Raw genomic sequence first — 13,823 nt, forward strand, 5'->3', positions numbered from 1 at the left:
GGCCCCATACACGTTCGTGAAACAAGAGAAACAGCTGTAGGGATCCTAGGTCGGAGGACACAGTGAAAACCGCCGGGGGCTGGGCTGATTCCAAACTGCGGGCGGAGGCGGGACGAAGAGGCGGGTTCTGGGCGGGGCCCAGGGTTTCAGAGGCGGAGCCTCGGGGGCGGGACTGAGGCTTCGGGGCGGGTTCTCGGGACTGCGGCGGAGCCAGCCTGACCGCGCGGCCCGGGCTGAGTTCCTCCGGCCTCTTGGTCCTCTGACCTCCCGCCCGCGCCGCCGGTAGGGGGCGCCCGCGCTCGTGGCGCCGCGGCTCTGCTGGGAAGGCGCCGCCCGCGCCGGGCGGCAGGAGCCGCAACTCCGGGCGCGGGCTCAGTCGTCCGCTCTGCCACCGCCGCCGCCGCTGCCGCCGCCGCCGCCGCCGCCGCCGCCTCCGCCGCCGGGCGCAGGCTCGCTTGTCCTCAGGCTCCCGCTCTCCGGCCGCCGGCGTCTCCCGGCCCGGCCGCCACCGCCGCTGCCGCGCAGTGAGTGGGGGCGGGCCCAGAGCTTGGGGGCCCGGGGCTCGGGAGGGCCAGGCACAAGGAGAAGCCGGCGCGGAGCGGCCGGGGGAGTGGGGTTGAGGAGAATCCGGGCGGTGGCGGGGAGCCGGGCCGGCGCGCTCCGGGGCTGGCACGAGCCCGCGGCGGGCTACCCGCGGCCGAGCGGCCGGGCTGGGCGCAGATTCCCGGGCCCGCCCCGCGGGGACGTGCGGCTTCAGCGGACCCGCGTTCGCGACCTCGGGGCGCGCCCCCCCCGCCAGGGCCCCGAGCATTTTGTGTCCCACACCGGGTTGGGGTGGGGGGACTTTGCCTGTGGGGCAGCAGCGAAGCACGGCCCGGACGGGGACACCTCGAGTTTTGCGTGAAAATGATTGGTTTTTGGGGGGAGGGGGTGGTGGCGCTTATTGGCCACCGTTTGCCCTAATTTAAAGGCTATGACAGGGCTTCTGAGCCCTGCCTTAGGGGGGTTTTCCGCCCCCAAAGACCCACTCTGCAGCTGAGTTCTTTATGCTCAGATTTGTGTGTCTTGGTATTTTTAATGCTTGATGTCAGAGGTGATAAATGACTCTGGTAATGGGGAGCCCCTGAAGCACCTGCTGGGCTGACGGTGGTGGAGGTTGTGTCTAAGGGTGGGACGGGAGAAACGAAACAGAGATCCTCTTTGGATATTCTGCTGAAGTTATGATGTTTCTGTTCAAGTATAGCTGTTCTAGAACAAGTTGATAAATCCAATTTTAGGACTTTGTGGTCGAAGAGGTTTGAGCGGCAAACAGACCCGGGGTGACCTGGCTTGGCCAGGAATGTTGGGGTAGCCCGACTATCTCCTCCCGTTTCCCCTTGGCTTGCTTATTTATTTATTTATTTATTTATTTATTTATTTATTTACTGTCACAAATGCTCAAGTGTGATCACAGAATAGGAAAGAAGCTAGGGGACAGCATTTAGCACAGGCCCGAGCCCAAGATTGATGTTTTCAAAGGAACAAATATGTAACGAGGAAAAGGAAAATCTTTTTATCTGCAAGGTTGGTAGTTTGAGACAACTTGCTCTCTGGTTGGGAACTACCAGCCCATACTAATAGTTCATTTTACGTAATGCCATAGATATTAAGGATTGAGTGGGGAGGACTGCCATATCTAAGATTTGTGTGATTGAAATTTTCACAAGTCATACTTTACCCATAGCATTACTAAATAAAGGAACCCTAGGGTGAATCCTTCTACAGATCCCTCAGTGTGTCTTGAATTTTGATATTGAGAGTCTGTTTAAAACGGAATGCACGTATTTGTTTGGTTTTGGCTCTACCTTGGAGATAATCCTGAGTCATGCTTTAGAGAAGTTCCTTCTGTGATCAACAGCTCGGATGTCTGGTGGTCTCTATAAAAGCCAGACGCTCCTCTTTACCTGTAATTTTGTCTTCTGGAGCTCCGGAGAAAGGAGGACCCGGGGAGGTGGGAAGCAGATTAAGAGGACTTCTCTTCCATGTTTGCCTTGTTTCCACACCAGGGCTCTAAATTACTTGTGTTCACACACTCAAGTTTCTCAATTTACCACAGAAATCTTGTTGATGCTACTGCCACTAGTATTTTCACATTTGTTTAATACTTGCCAGTTTACAAATGGTGTTCTATTCATGCTCTTGCTTATTTTCTCCTTTTCTGCAAAGAAGCAGCTGGGTTTAAAGAGGGATTTATTCGGGGTCTCATAATTAGTAATGGAGCAGAAGTGGGATACATATCCTCTCTGGGGAGCAGTTCTCTTTCCTCTGCACTGGCCTGCGTGTGACTTCAGAACCCCTAGTCCTGATCTGTTACCCTGCAGGTCGGTTGTTGCCTTTGTGTTACGACTTGGTGGTAAAACTGTTTTGTGGAAGGCGGTATTATCCCATTTTATTTTGTAGAAACTGAGGGTAAGAGGTGTCTTCTGATTTTGTGACTATTTGTGATAGCTCTTTAGCTTTAAGGTCATGTTTTCAACGTAGAGCGCCTTTCCTGTAGACTGCATGGAGAGAGGAGAGAGAAGAAACAATTCATTTTAGGAAAAAACCATCTATTTCTGTGTTGGTATGGTTAAGGATAACCTAACACCATAATCACATTCTCCTTGTGTGCCTGGCTACTTGTGTCAGCCTGTATGTGAACATCAACCCAAAAGACTCCTTTAGATGTTGCTGAACTAGTTACTATAAAAAGTATTTCACTTTCAAACACCCATGTTTCAAGAACAGAGGAATTCCGTACAAAGGTAATTTTGAAGGTATGTGTAGATGGAATTTATTGGGTCTTTTCTGAATGCCAGACACAGAGATTTCAGTAGAAAGGCATTTTATAAGGGCTACCTGGGAACTTTGGGTAGGCAGTAGTTATAGGTTTTTATTATTTATTCAAGTTTGGAGGTGTGTGTTCTGATGTGTAAGTTGTAATATAGGAGTAGGACTTTTGCTTGGGAGAATTCTTAGTTGTAGTCTGTAGCAGAAATGATAAACTCAGAATGTTTATGTAAATTTAGTTCATCATGACCAAAAGCTTGATTGGAATTCTGCAGTGAGGAGGAGAATGGCTTTCAGGAGTTCTTAGGTTATTCTTTAAGTTATTAACTTGTTGAATTGTGCATTTTTCAGATTTGCAACTTTAGAAAATTCTTAGCAATTTCTTTTAAGGCCTTTAAAAATTCTTCAGTATGTATTTTCCGTAGTTTAATTATCTGCTAGCATTACACCTTCAGAATTTACACATTAGTCATGATTAACCTTTGAAGCTTAAATGTGGGTGAATTTCCAGTACTGCTTCCCCCTCTCCCACTCACTCTCTCTCTCTCAAAATAAATAAATAAACTTAAAAAAAAAAAAGTCCCTGAGGATAATCTTAAAAAAAAAAAAAAAGAATTTTGTTTGCACCTACGGTCAGATATTTTCAGGTGGGACTGATTTTTAAGGGTCAGAAACCTTTTTTTGAACTTTACAATTGTTTGGGCTTGGTTGCATTCATTGTTGTTTAAAATGATCTTTAGTAAGGAGAGTCACTTTAAAAGAAAATTTTTTTCATTGTTACCCTCATAATCTCCATTCCTGGCAAGTATTCTGGAATATTAGATTTTTCTTTGTCTTCATCAAGTAAAACAGGCCCATTTGATGCCCATTTTAAGATCTTCCTTCTGCTGCCTGTCTTGTGGTCATTTAACTTCTCATTAAGCCCTCCACTGGAGATTGTGCCAGAAGGGGGAGAAGATGAAAAGCAAGTGAATCATTTTCTAATAGTTAGCAGCTCTGAAAAAATGATTTAGTAGAAGGAATTGCCGCTATTCCAGAAATTCTTTCGGATTATGTTTTATTTCATTCATGTGTACTATATCTGAGATGTTCCTAATAGTCATCGATTTAGAGGCTGATTGTGCAGCTATTGGGTGACCAGGAATCTAACTGCTTGTTTTGGTTTGTTTCTTGCTGTATCTAAGCATCTCCACAGAGAATGTTTAGAAGTAAGGAGTAGGGATAAAATTTAAACTTTATCAATACTATTTTTTTTTCCCTTAGAGCTCTTTAGTGAACAGTGTGATTTTTTTTGGACAGTTTAGTCATTGTTTTTGGAAGTGACTAATAATAACTTCATTTTATTTTGATGTATCTGCATCTTATACACAAATGTAGGGAGACTTTTGGGTGCTTTTTAAGAAACATGGGCTTATATAGGTTCCCATAATTGCTTTCTTGAATAATTAGGCTTGAGGTTTCATTACTTCTTTGTATTGGAACAGAACCTTGGCTTTTGCTGTGGAACAGATTCAAAGGCATCATCTAATTTTCTTTTTATGATTGCTAAAGAGTTACCTTGTTTTGGTTTAGCGGTAAAAAGGGGAAAGGGTTAGTAGTGGACAGACCTTGCACAACAGTTGTAACGTTGATGATATCTGATTTTTTCCTTTGTCTTTGGTCTCCCATTTCTCATTTAACCATTCGGATATTCCTGGTTTAAAGTTCTTTACTTCACTTAAGACAGAGGACACCAGTCTTCAGTCATGATAGTGAGTAGGTTCTTGTTATTTTTCCTCAGGGGAATTTTTACAAACCCATTGTGACTGCTCACTTAGACTCAGTTCCTATTAAATTTGTAAATAAAATCTACCTGTGAGGGTGTCTAAAATTAATCCTTTCAGCTTTTTGTTTCTTGGATTCAGTTCTTTCAAATTCCACCCAAAGAGGCGATTGATAGAAAGATCTAGACTAGGAGACAGAAAATCTAAGTTTTTAGTTACTTTCCAACTGTGGAAACTTGAGAAAGTCATTTAATCTGTTTCTCTATTTTGCATCTCTAAAATAGGTACAGTAATTCATGCACTACTTAATTGTATCAAGAATGTTGTGGGAGAAAAAGTTCTACCTCTTTTTATTTAAATTGTTTCTTCACATTGGAATCCCTTCTCTAAGGTTGTCCAAATATTCCTGCAGAGTTCTACTGAGTGAGCTCTTCCTGAAGTCCTCCCATTTGGAAGTGTTCTTGCTCTTTCTTCCCAAAGGCCTCTGCTAGTCCATCCATTATGTAGCACTTCTGAATTCTGTACAGTTGTTGCATGTTGCCTTTCTTCACAGATAGAAAGCTCCATGAAGGCAAGGATTGTATCTTCCCTATTTCTGTGTATCCGCATTGCACACTCCCCCCCCCCCCCCCCCCCCCGCCCCGCAGGGAACCTATAATAAATGTCTCAGTTGACTGAATTATTTTTTAAAATGTTTATTTATTTCGAGAGAGAGCAACAGTAGAGGAGGGGCAGAGAGAGAGAGAGAGAGAGAGAGAGAGAGAGAGAGAAAGAAAGAAAGAAAGAAAGAATATCCCGAGCAGGCTCTGTGCTGTCAGTGCAGTGCAGAGCCTTATGTGGGGCTTGAACCCACAAACTATGAGATCGTGACCTGAGTTGTATGCTTAACCAGCTGAGCCACCCAGGTGCTCTGACTCATCTATTTTTGAGGCTGTCAGGAATAAATACTCTGGGTGATGGGAAGATGCCAGAGATGAGCCTGTTATCAGAACTTTTGGATGACTGGCCTTTTAAATCACTTCATTACTGGAGGGCCTGGATGGCTTAGTCAGTTGAGTGTCTGGCTCAAGTCATGATATCATGGTTCCTGAGATCAAGCCCCGATTGGGCTCTGGGTTGCATAGTGCAGAGCCTGCTTGGGATTCTCTCTACCCCTAACTTACTACTCCTGCCTGCCCCCCCCCCCCCCCGACTCTTTCTCTCTCTCTCTCAAAATAAATAAACATTAAAAAAAAATCAGTTATTGCTCTGTCCACTGTATCATGTACTGAATCGGATGCACATAATGTAAATTGGTAAAGCCTGTTTTCTTGTTTCTATTTACTTCAAGTGCTATGAAGCAAGTCAGAGGAATGAAAAGTTGTCACAACAGCCCTGAATTTGACATTTGTTCCATTTCTCACCCTGTAGCATGTGGAGGCCTATCTATATCCAACTGCTGAGTATGGAGAATAAAACCTGACTGCACGTTGTCTGGTCCACATTTTAGCTTGTTTTCTTTGAAGAATGTGCAAGGTGGAAAAATAGATGCTTCAGGCTCTGATTTCAGCCCATGCTGTGCTATGCAAATGTTCTCTACATGCCTGAGTGACCTTTTTGAGAAAGAGCCTTTGTGATCTTCTGCAGCCAGGGCCTGTTCTGGGAATAGTGTGCCAGATTTCTCTAAAAGTGGGAAAAGTGAATCTGTTCAAAGACCATATTAAAAAGCCAGTGCTTTTCCTGGATAAATAACCGATAAGTTCGTGTTTCTGCCTGTGTCTTGCCAGAGCTTTTGAAATTTGCTCTGCAGTTTGTTTTGCTGGTTGATTTGGAGAATGATGTGTGTGAGAGGGGACTGACTGAACCAATTCCATAGCTGGGAAAGTGTTTAAGTGCTTTTGAATTGTAGATAAAAATAAATTCAAACAGGCATCATTAGTGTCTGGGTGTTTATCAATGTCTTCAGGCTGCCTCTCCGTAAGTGCCGGCTGAGTAACTCGCAACCAGATTTGTGAGGTTCTTTTTGTCCCAAATTGTGCTCTAATGATTTGGCATTTACATTGGCTTCTGTTTGTTTTATTATTGTACCGAATGAAATATATCATTATTAAAAGTATAATTAATTTTTTTAATGTTGTAAAAGAAATACCATTCTGATATATTTCTCTTGGAAAGTGATACTGGTGTCACTTGAAGTCTTGGAGGTTCATGACTTTTAATACTTTTACTGAGATGTTTACTTTGTATAGCTGGATAGTTTGTATAGTTTGCCTAATGGATGAAAAAGAATTTTCTCTTTCTCCCTTTCTCTTAAACCAGCTTTTTGATAAGGATCATTATAGGTTTGCACCAGAATAAGGCTGTAGAGTTAATCGTAATATTCTCCTGTAGAAATTCTAAAAATTGAATTTTCAGAGAGCATAGGTAGAATTTGAATGACTGGTTTACTAACTAGGCTCTTCCTCCTTCCCTAAGCATAGGATAATTTTTTTCTCTAAAGATGGTCAATCTCTTAGGTATGAGTAGAAGTTCCAAAGGAATGCTTTCTTCTCCAGATCTTTGCCCTATAGGTGGTTTTGGTTGAGCAAAGATGAATAGTTCTCTGGTGGTTGGCCTGCTCTGTTGGGTGGAAAAATCCTTCGCTGTTTTCATGGTTAAATGCTCTATCATATGTCTTTTCTCTTCCCCAAGTTTCCCTGGAACCTGGGCTCCCTGAGACGCAGCGCTGGAGCAGATGGATAATGGAGACTGGGGCTATATGGTGAGAGGCTTTTGCAGATGCATTTTGAAGGCTGGCAAATAATTTTTGTGTAGCTTTTCCTTCGTCTGTATTCTTAGGTATAACACATCTTATAAGAATGAAAATTGTAAATTAGTGCAACACCCCCTCCCCCCTTAATTAGTTTAGATTATTTTGGGGGTGTTTTTGTTTAGTTTGGTGTTTTTATGTAGGCAAAGTCAGTATGAACTCTCCAGGTCACTTTTTATAATCACTTGAGAAAGCTCATCATCATGAGCTTAGTTTAAGGACCTTTTGGTCTTTAAAGTGTGTTGTTCTTAAAACTCTTCCTTTGTAGAGTAGTGACTATTAAAATAGTCAAGTAGGTAATGGTGTAGAGGATATTTTCTTGTGTTAGGGAAGTTAAAGGTGGAGAATGTGCCACTTCTCCTATCTGTACTTTCTTGATGTGCATGTCTTCCAATTTTTGTTTTCCTTTGGTGAGAAATATTTCACTTGCCTGGTACCTGAAGTCTCTCTGTCTTTATTTTTATTTTATTTTTTTCTTAAATATAATTTCTAAAATGGAAGGTATGTATTATTTAGAAAAGCTGGTAAAGGTCAGATTGCAACGTTAATGTGCAAAAGTGAATATGCTATCAGGTTATAAAATTTGAAAGCTGCCTTTGAATATATGAGATTGTGTTGACTAAACTGTATTCTAATTTAGTATTTGGCACTGTTCTTTCCATGGCTAAATTATAAAGATTAGGACTGCACAAATTTTTATTTTTAAAATAAATGTTACAATTTCTTCTTTTTTGAGTGGGAAAAACAAAGTAAATATTTAAAGTAGGTATCTTTATATTGTCAAATCATTTTTATTATGTGTTAAATTGAGTTAAAATAAAGAAAGTCTCTTTTTTTTTTAATCAGAAAAAAATGAGTATATTTCAGTTTGGCCTTTCTCTTCCCATAGTCTGGTTTGACCTAAAAACTTCTCTGTAGATACTGGGCCTAAAATTAAATGGCTTTGGAAGTCATTTTTAGGGTAAGGCTTCATTACCGTCCATTTTTAGGGTAAGGCTTTAATGAATTAGATTTAGCCTTTTCCTACTGAAAAAAAATGTTAGATCCCTTTATCTGGGTAGGTTTATCATTAACAGTAAAGCTGTTTTGCCTTATAGGATTGGTAAGTACATTATAGCCTGAAGGAATCTTTTGCTTTGCTTGTTACCATTAATTTTCTTAATTTGTCAAAGTTAAGATTTAAGAAATTTCAGATGACTGATCATTTTTTAAAAAATTTCAGATGACTGACCCAGTCACGTTAAATGTAGGTGGACACTTGTATACAACGTCTCTCACTACATTGACGCGTTACCCGGATTCTATGCTTGGAGCTATGTTTGGGGGGGACTTCCCCACAGCTCGGGACCCTCAAGGCAATTACTTCATTGACCGAGACGGACCTCTTTTCCGATATGTCCTCAATTTCTTAAGAACTTCAGAGTTGACCTTACCCCTGGATTTTAAGGAATTTGATCTGCTTCGGAAAGAAGCAGATTTTTATCAGATTGAGCCCCTGATTCAGTGTCTCAATGACCCTAAGCCTTTGTATCCTATGGATACTTTTGAAGAAGTTGTGGAGTTATCTAGTACTCGGAAGCTTTCTAAGTACTCCAATCCAGTAGCTGTCATCATAACTCAATTAACCATCACCACCAAGGTCCATTCCTTACTAGAAGGTATCTCAAACTATTTTACGAAGTGGAATAAGCACATGATGGACACCAGAGATTGCCAGGTTTCCTTTACTTTTGGACCCTGTGATTATCACCAGGAAGTTTCTCTCCGGGTCCATCTGATGGAATACATCACAAAACAAGGTTTCACGATCCGCAACACCCGAGTGCATCACATGAGTGAGCGGGCCAATGAGAACACAGTGGAGCACAACTGGACTTTCTGTCGGCTGGCCCGGAAGACCGATGACTGATCTCTAAGCCTGGGAGAAGTTCCTGGAAACTGACTCTCCAGGACATGGAAGAGACTGATTTTTTTTTTTTTTTTTTTTTTTTTAATCACAGTGTGGGAATTTTTTTTTAATATTTGTATTTATTTGAAGGCATTGAGGACCAGAAGGAAGTTTTGTGCTTTAGCAGACTCCTCTACGTTTTGTTCCCTTTACCTTGAGTATGCATGTGCCTGTTCAGAGCCTCCAGATACCTTTTTTATAAAAAGAAGTATGAAAATCATTATGGTATATAATCTACTCTTAACAGAGCTTTTTTTTTTTATTACAGTGCTACAATGATTTCTGATTAAATGGTCCCTAACTTAACTAGAAGGCTAAAAATGCAGGCATGAAAGAATAAACAGAGTACTCATGATGCCTTTGAGAAAAATCAAAACATCATGTAGGGTGACCTAGTTTCCAAACCAATAAGCAGTATTGTAATATTAAAGGAAAACTGTTCCAATCATTTAAAAGTACTTGTTAAGTACTGCTTTTTACAGTTATGACAACTGTTTCTTTCTATGCATATAAATCAAGCAACCAAATATCTGTAGCCATGGAAATGTCTGACTAGAAATATTTATATTGGATTCTGAATACAAAATGTCCCTGTGGTAGAACTCTTAATTCTATGCCTGGTGCAGTATAATTCCCAAGTGTACTGTCTATACCAGGAAAAAAAAAAAAAAAACAAAAAAAAAAACCTAATAAAAAATGAAATATGAAAACTGGTTTGTATTTGTTGATTATTGTTACTTAAGGGGGGAATATTATATTCCTTGTGTAAAGTACACATTATTTGGTTTATGTCCCAGTGTATATACTGCCTGTAGCACATTTGTATTTGACTCAAGAGGATTCTGTAGAACCTTAGGATGCAGTCTACAGAACCGTACTGTGTTACTGGAGCAGGAATGGATGGAATTAGTAGTTTTATCTAAAATAATGCATACTTGAACAGTGAGCATAATAGGTTGATAAATTTTCTCAAATAGGACTTAGGTTGAAGATTATAGATTTTTCTTCAGTAAGCCACCAATTGTCAGCACTGAATATGACCCTTATTCTAGCTTCGTACTGAGCACAGGGACAGATTGCCTCTTTAGCCACTTTATTCTCATAGCGTTATGGTGGCCCACAAATATATTTTATTATTACAGTTAAGTCCGTTTCTGAGGAGAAAAACTGCAGTGAGTGGAGACTCTGGAGCAGTTGGAGATACGTATGTACTTTTATTTATTTCACTGTAGTTTTATTTTGAATAGTTGATTTGATTGTCTTTCTTGGAGGTTACAGGAAGGATTAGTTTAGCTACAGCGTGACTTCCTAGTTTACCAGAACACCTTATAAGAGAAATCCTGTAATTTCTTCCCTGTTTTCCTTTTTTTTTTTTTAATTTTTTAAATTATTATTTTAGAGAGAGAGGGAGAGCGTGAGCAGAGGAGGGAGGCAGAGGGGGAGAGAGAGAGAGAGAGAAATCTCAAGCAGGAATGTGGAGCCCAATGCGGGGCTTGATCCCACAACCACAGGATTGTGACCTGAGCTGAAATCAAGAGTCAGATGCTCAACTGACTGAGCCACCCAGGCACCCCTTTCCTATTTTCTAGGGGAAGTATGGAGTTCTGAGGCTGTGTGCCCTCGAGTAGGGTCCTCCTTATGTCCTCTTTATGAGAACATTCTGAGATTCTGTCCCTAAGAGGATGAGAATACTTACCTATATCCATTTTTGCCCGTGTCTCTCTGAAAATTTATTTTAAGATTTGACAAATGACCAACATCCAGAAACCTATAATTACCCCTTTTTCACCATCTTCAACTAAACTGTCTTCAGTCTGATATCTCTTCATGTTATTGGCGGGTTGCTGTGGTTCCAGTAAATGTGCTAGGATGAGGTTATCTTTTTAGAAAATTGTCTCATACTTCAAGCTGATTAGAGGTTACCTAAAAAAACATATTCAGCCACTTATGTGTTGTTGAGTTAGCTGAGGTAAATGCAAGACAATGATTTGAATTGAAAATAGATATAGAAATGGGAATAATATTAGTTGTTCCAGAATTTCAAAAGTTTAAAACTTACGAGGTTTCTTCCGTGACCATTTTACTGGGGAGAAGTTTGTTTTTGATAAAATTTCTCAGATTTGTTAATTATTAACAACTGAATGATTATTTTTATGAATAAATTAGAGAAAGTAGCCAGCTGAGATTTTTTGCAATTTTATGTGTCTGGTGGCATTTAATTTTGATTGTTTTATTTACTTGGGCAACATGAAAAATGTAGTTTGATTATATTTGGGTAATTTGAGACAATTATATCTTCTTTTGGGAAATTAAAAATTTTTTCTAATGTTTATTTTTGAGAGAGACAGAGTGTGAGTGGGGGAGGGGCAGAGAGAGAGGGAGACACAGAATCCTAAGCAGGCTCCAGGCTCAGCTGTCAGCACAGCCTGACATGGGGCTCGAACTCATGAACTGTGAGATCATGACCTGAGCCAAAGTCAGAAGCTTAACTGACTGAGCCACCCAGGCTCCCCTGAGGAAAATTTAAGTTGTTTTCACCGTGAAAGAGTTGATTTTCAAAAACTGATATTTAGTTGTATTCTCAGGACTCTACATTTTATTTAGAGTATTAGGCACTTTCGGAGGATTGTGTGTGCGCACATTGTGTATGTGCTTTTAAGCCTCAGATAAATGTGTGCTATAGACGTGATAACTAATAAGTTCATTGAGTTTTTTTAAAGACCTAAAACGCTGGTGTTTAACAAAATAGAAGCTACCAACGGATAGCGCTACTATTTTTTATTTCAAACATATTCAGAAGTAAAGAGAATAGTGCAAACATTCATGTACCCATTGATCATCTTCAACTATTTGCTCTTTTTTTCCCTCCCATGGATTATCTTAAAGTAAATCACAGATGTTTCATTCATTTCAGACTATGTCTCTAAAAGATAATGATTCTCTTTAAAAAAATACATACTTTATTGGGCGCCTAGCTGGCTGAGACGGCAGACTCTTGATCTTGGGGTCGTGATTTCAAGCCCTGTGTTGGGCGTAGAGCTTACTTGAAAAAATCAAAAAGATATGAATGTATATATACTTGAAAATATATAAAGTGTATATGAAGTGTACTTTAAAATTTAATGCTATATATGCCATTAATGCTATATATGCCATTAAATAGTGCCGTTATCACATGGTGGTGCCTCTTGAATGCTGCTGATTATTTCACAGCTTGGCTCTCGAACTTTGTAATAGTGGTCTTAAATACTTCTCATAGGCAGGGTTCCCCTGTTTGTAGAAAAAAGTGCATTGTTAGGATATATCTGTCAGGATTAATGACTTTTACCTTCAAATTAAGTTTTTCATTTCAAAAAAGTATCATTACATAAGATGCTTAATTTTAAAAATTATTTTTTAAACCTATTTTGTGTGAACATATGGGGAACATTTTTTCCAAAGGGCATCCTTCCTTTTCTCATGCAGATTTTAAATTGTATGCAGGTGGCCAATTAAGAAACAGCTTATCATTTGCTTTTGGAATTTAATACAAATAAAATGCTTGACTTTTTGAGGTTCTTTGAAATTGAACATTTACCCACAAAGCAAGGGGCCAGAAGGCGGAGCCAGGTGGGCAAGGTACTCTCAGATCACATTATCGCCCATTGTCCTCTAATGTATGTCTTGATTCTTTCCTGCCCAGCTCTAGCTTCATCTTTTATATTGTTTATTTAGTTTTTTGCTTGTCTAGGCTAAAAACTTTAAGCTCCTCATTGAAGACGGTGTTTGTGACTTTTTTGGCTCCCCTGTAGCCTTAGTACCAAGAATAGTTTCTGTCATGTGGCATATGCTCAACAAATATTTGTTGAATGACTGAATGAATGAATTGGTAAGTATGTTTAATGCATCTAGCAATTACTTGGACACATTTTTACAATAGAATAATTGGGGGAAATAGGATTCTTGTTTTGAAAATACCCCAGTGATTCCTGCACTGTTTGTATCTATAGGGAATCACTTAAATATGAGTTCATGTACGGAGCAGGAACAACCTTTTGTAGCTCACTTTGGAGAACCTGGCTTGAAATAGCATCCAGATTAGGGGGGAAAAAAAAGCCAAAGAACACACCATGGCTAGAGTGAACCATGAGAGAGCACATCATTCTGTCTAGGGATAAAGCTCAACACTCAACCTGCCCCAGCTAGAAGAGAGACTGTCTTATGGTTCTAAGACATTTAACTTAGCATAGCACTTTTCTTTTGGTAGAAAATATCAGTGAAATATAGTCCTGTTTGTACTTTTGTGTCTCCAAGGCAGGTTCAACGTAGTTGTTGTTTTAATGTATTTGAAATACCTGCAGTGTGCCATTTTCTACTAGTGCAGATGAGGAAAAATGTCTCTTACTGCAGCTTCAAAATTATAGCAGATTAGAAAAATATACCTTAAAGTGCTATTTTGGTGGACTCTTGAGGAGCCAGTAACATAAGATTATATATATATATATATATATATATATATATATATATATATATATAT

At 40.1% G+C, this 13,823-nt stretch overlaps 2 protein-coding genes across 3 annotated transcripts in view; one reads left to right on the forward strand and one right to left on the reverse strand.

The window, feature by feature from the left end:
* The first annotated feature begins 306 nt into the window (after positions 1–306).
* KCTD6 (potassium channel tetramerization domain containing 6) lies at positions 307–10,059 on the forward strand. 2 transcript variants are annotated; one of them, XM_049640824.1, is made up of 3 exons: positions 307–524; positions 7,242–7,311; positions 8,582–10,059. In XM_049640824.1, the coding sequence occupies exons 2-3, from the start codon at positions 7,285–7,287 to the stop codon at positions 9,266–9,268; spliced, it is 714 nt and encodes a 237-aa protein (XP_049496781.1). In that variant the 5' UTR covers positions 307–524; positions 7,242–7,284; the 3' UTR covers positions 9,269–10,059. The 2 variants fall into 2 exon arrangements, with proteins under 2 accessions (XP_049496781.1, XP_049496782.1); XM_049640825.1 differs by lacking the exon at positions 307–524 and having other exon boundaries at positions 5,813–7,311.
* Positions 10,060–12,200: 2,141 nt separating this feature from the next.
* Positions 12,201–13,823, reverse strand: part of ACOX2 (acyl-CoA oxidase 2) — a 28,192-nt gene continuing 26,569 nt past the window's right edge. The window contains exon 14 of the mRNA XM_049640826.1: positions 12,201–12,577. Within this exon, the coding sequence (XP_049496783.1) occupies positions 12,515–12,577 (63 nt within the window). The 3' untranslated portion in view covers positions 12,201–12,514. The remainder of the gene's footprint in view (positions 12,578–13,823) is intronic.

Source organism: Panthera uncia, chromosome A2, assembly GCF_023721935.1.
Source record: "Panthera uncia isolate 11264 chromosome A2, Puncia_PCG_1.0, whole genome shotgun sequence".
NCBI lineage: Eukaryota > Metazoa > Chordata > Mammalia > Carnivora > Felidae > Panthera > Panthera uncia.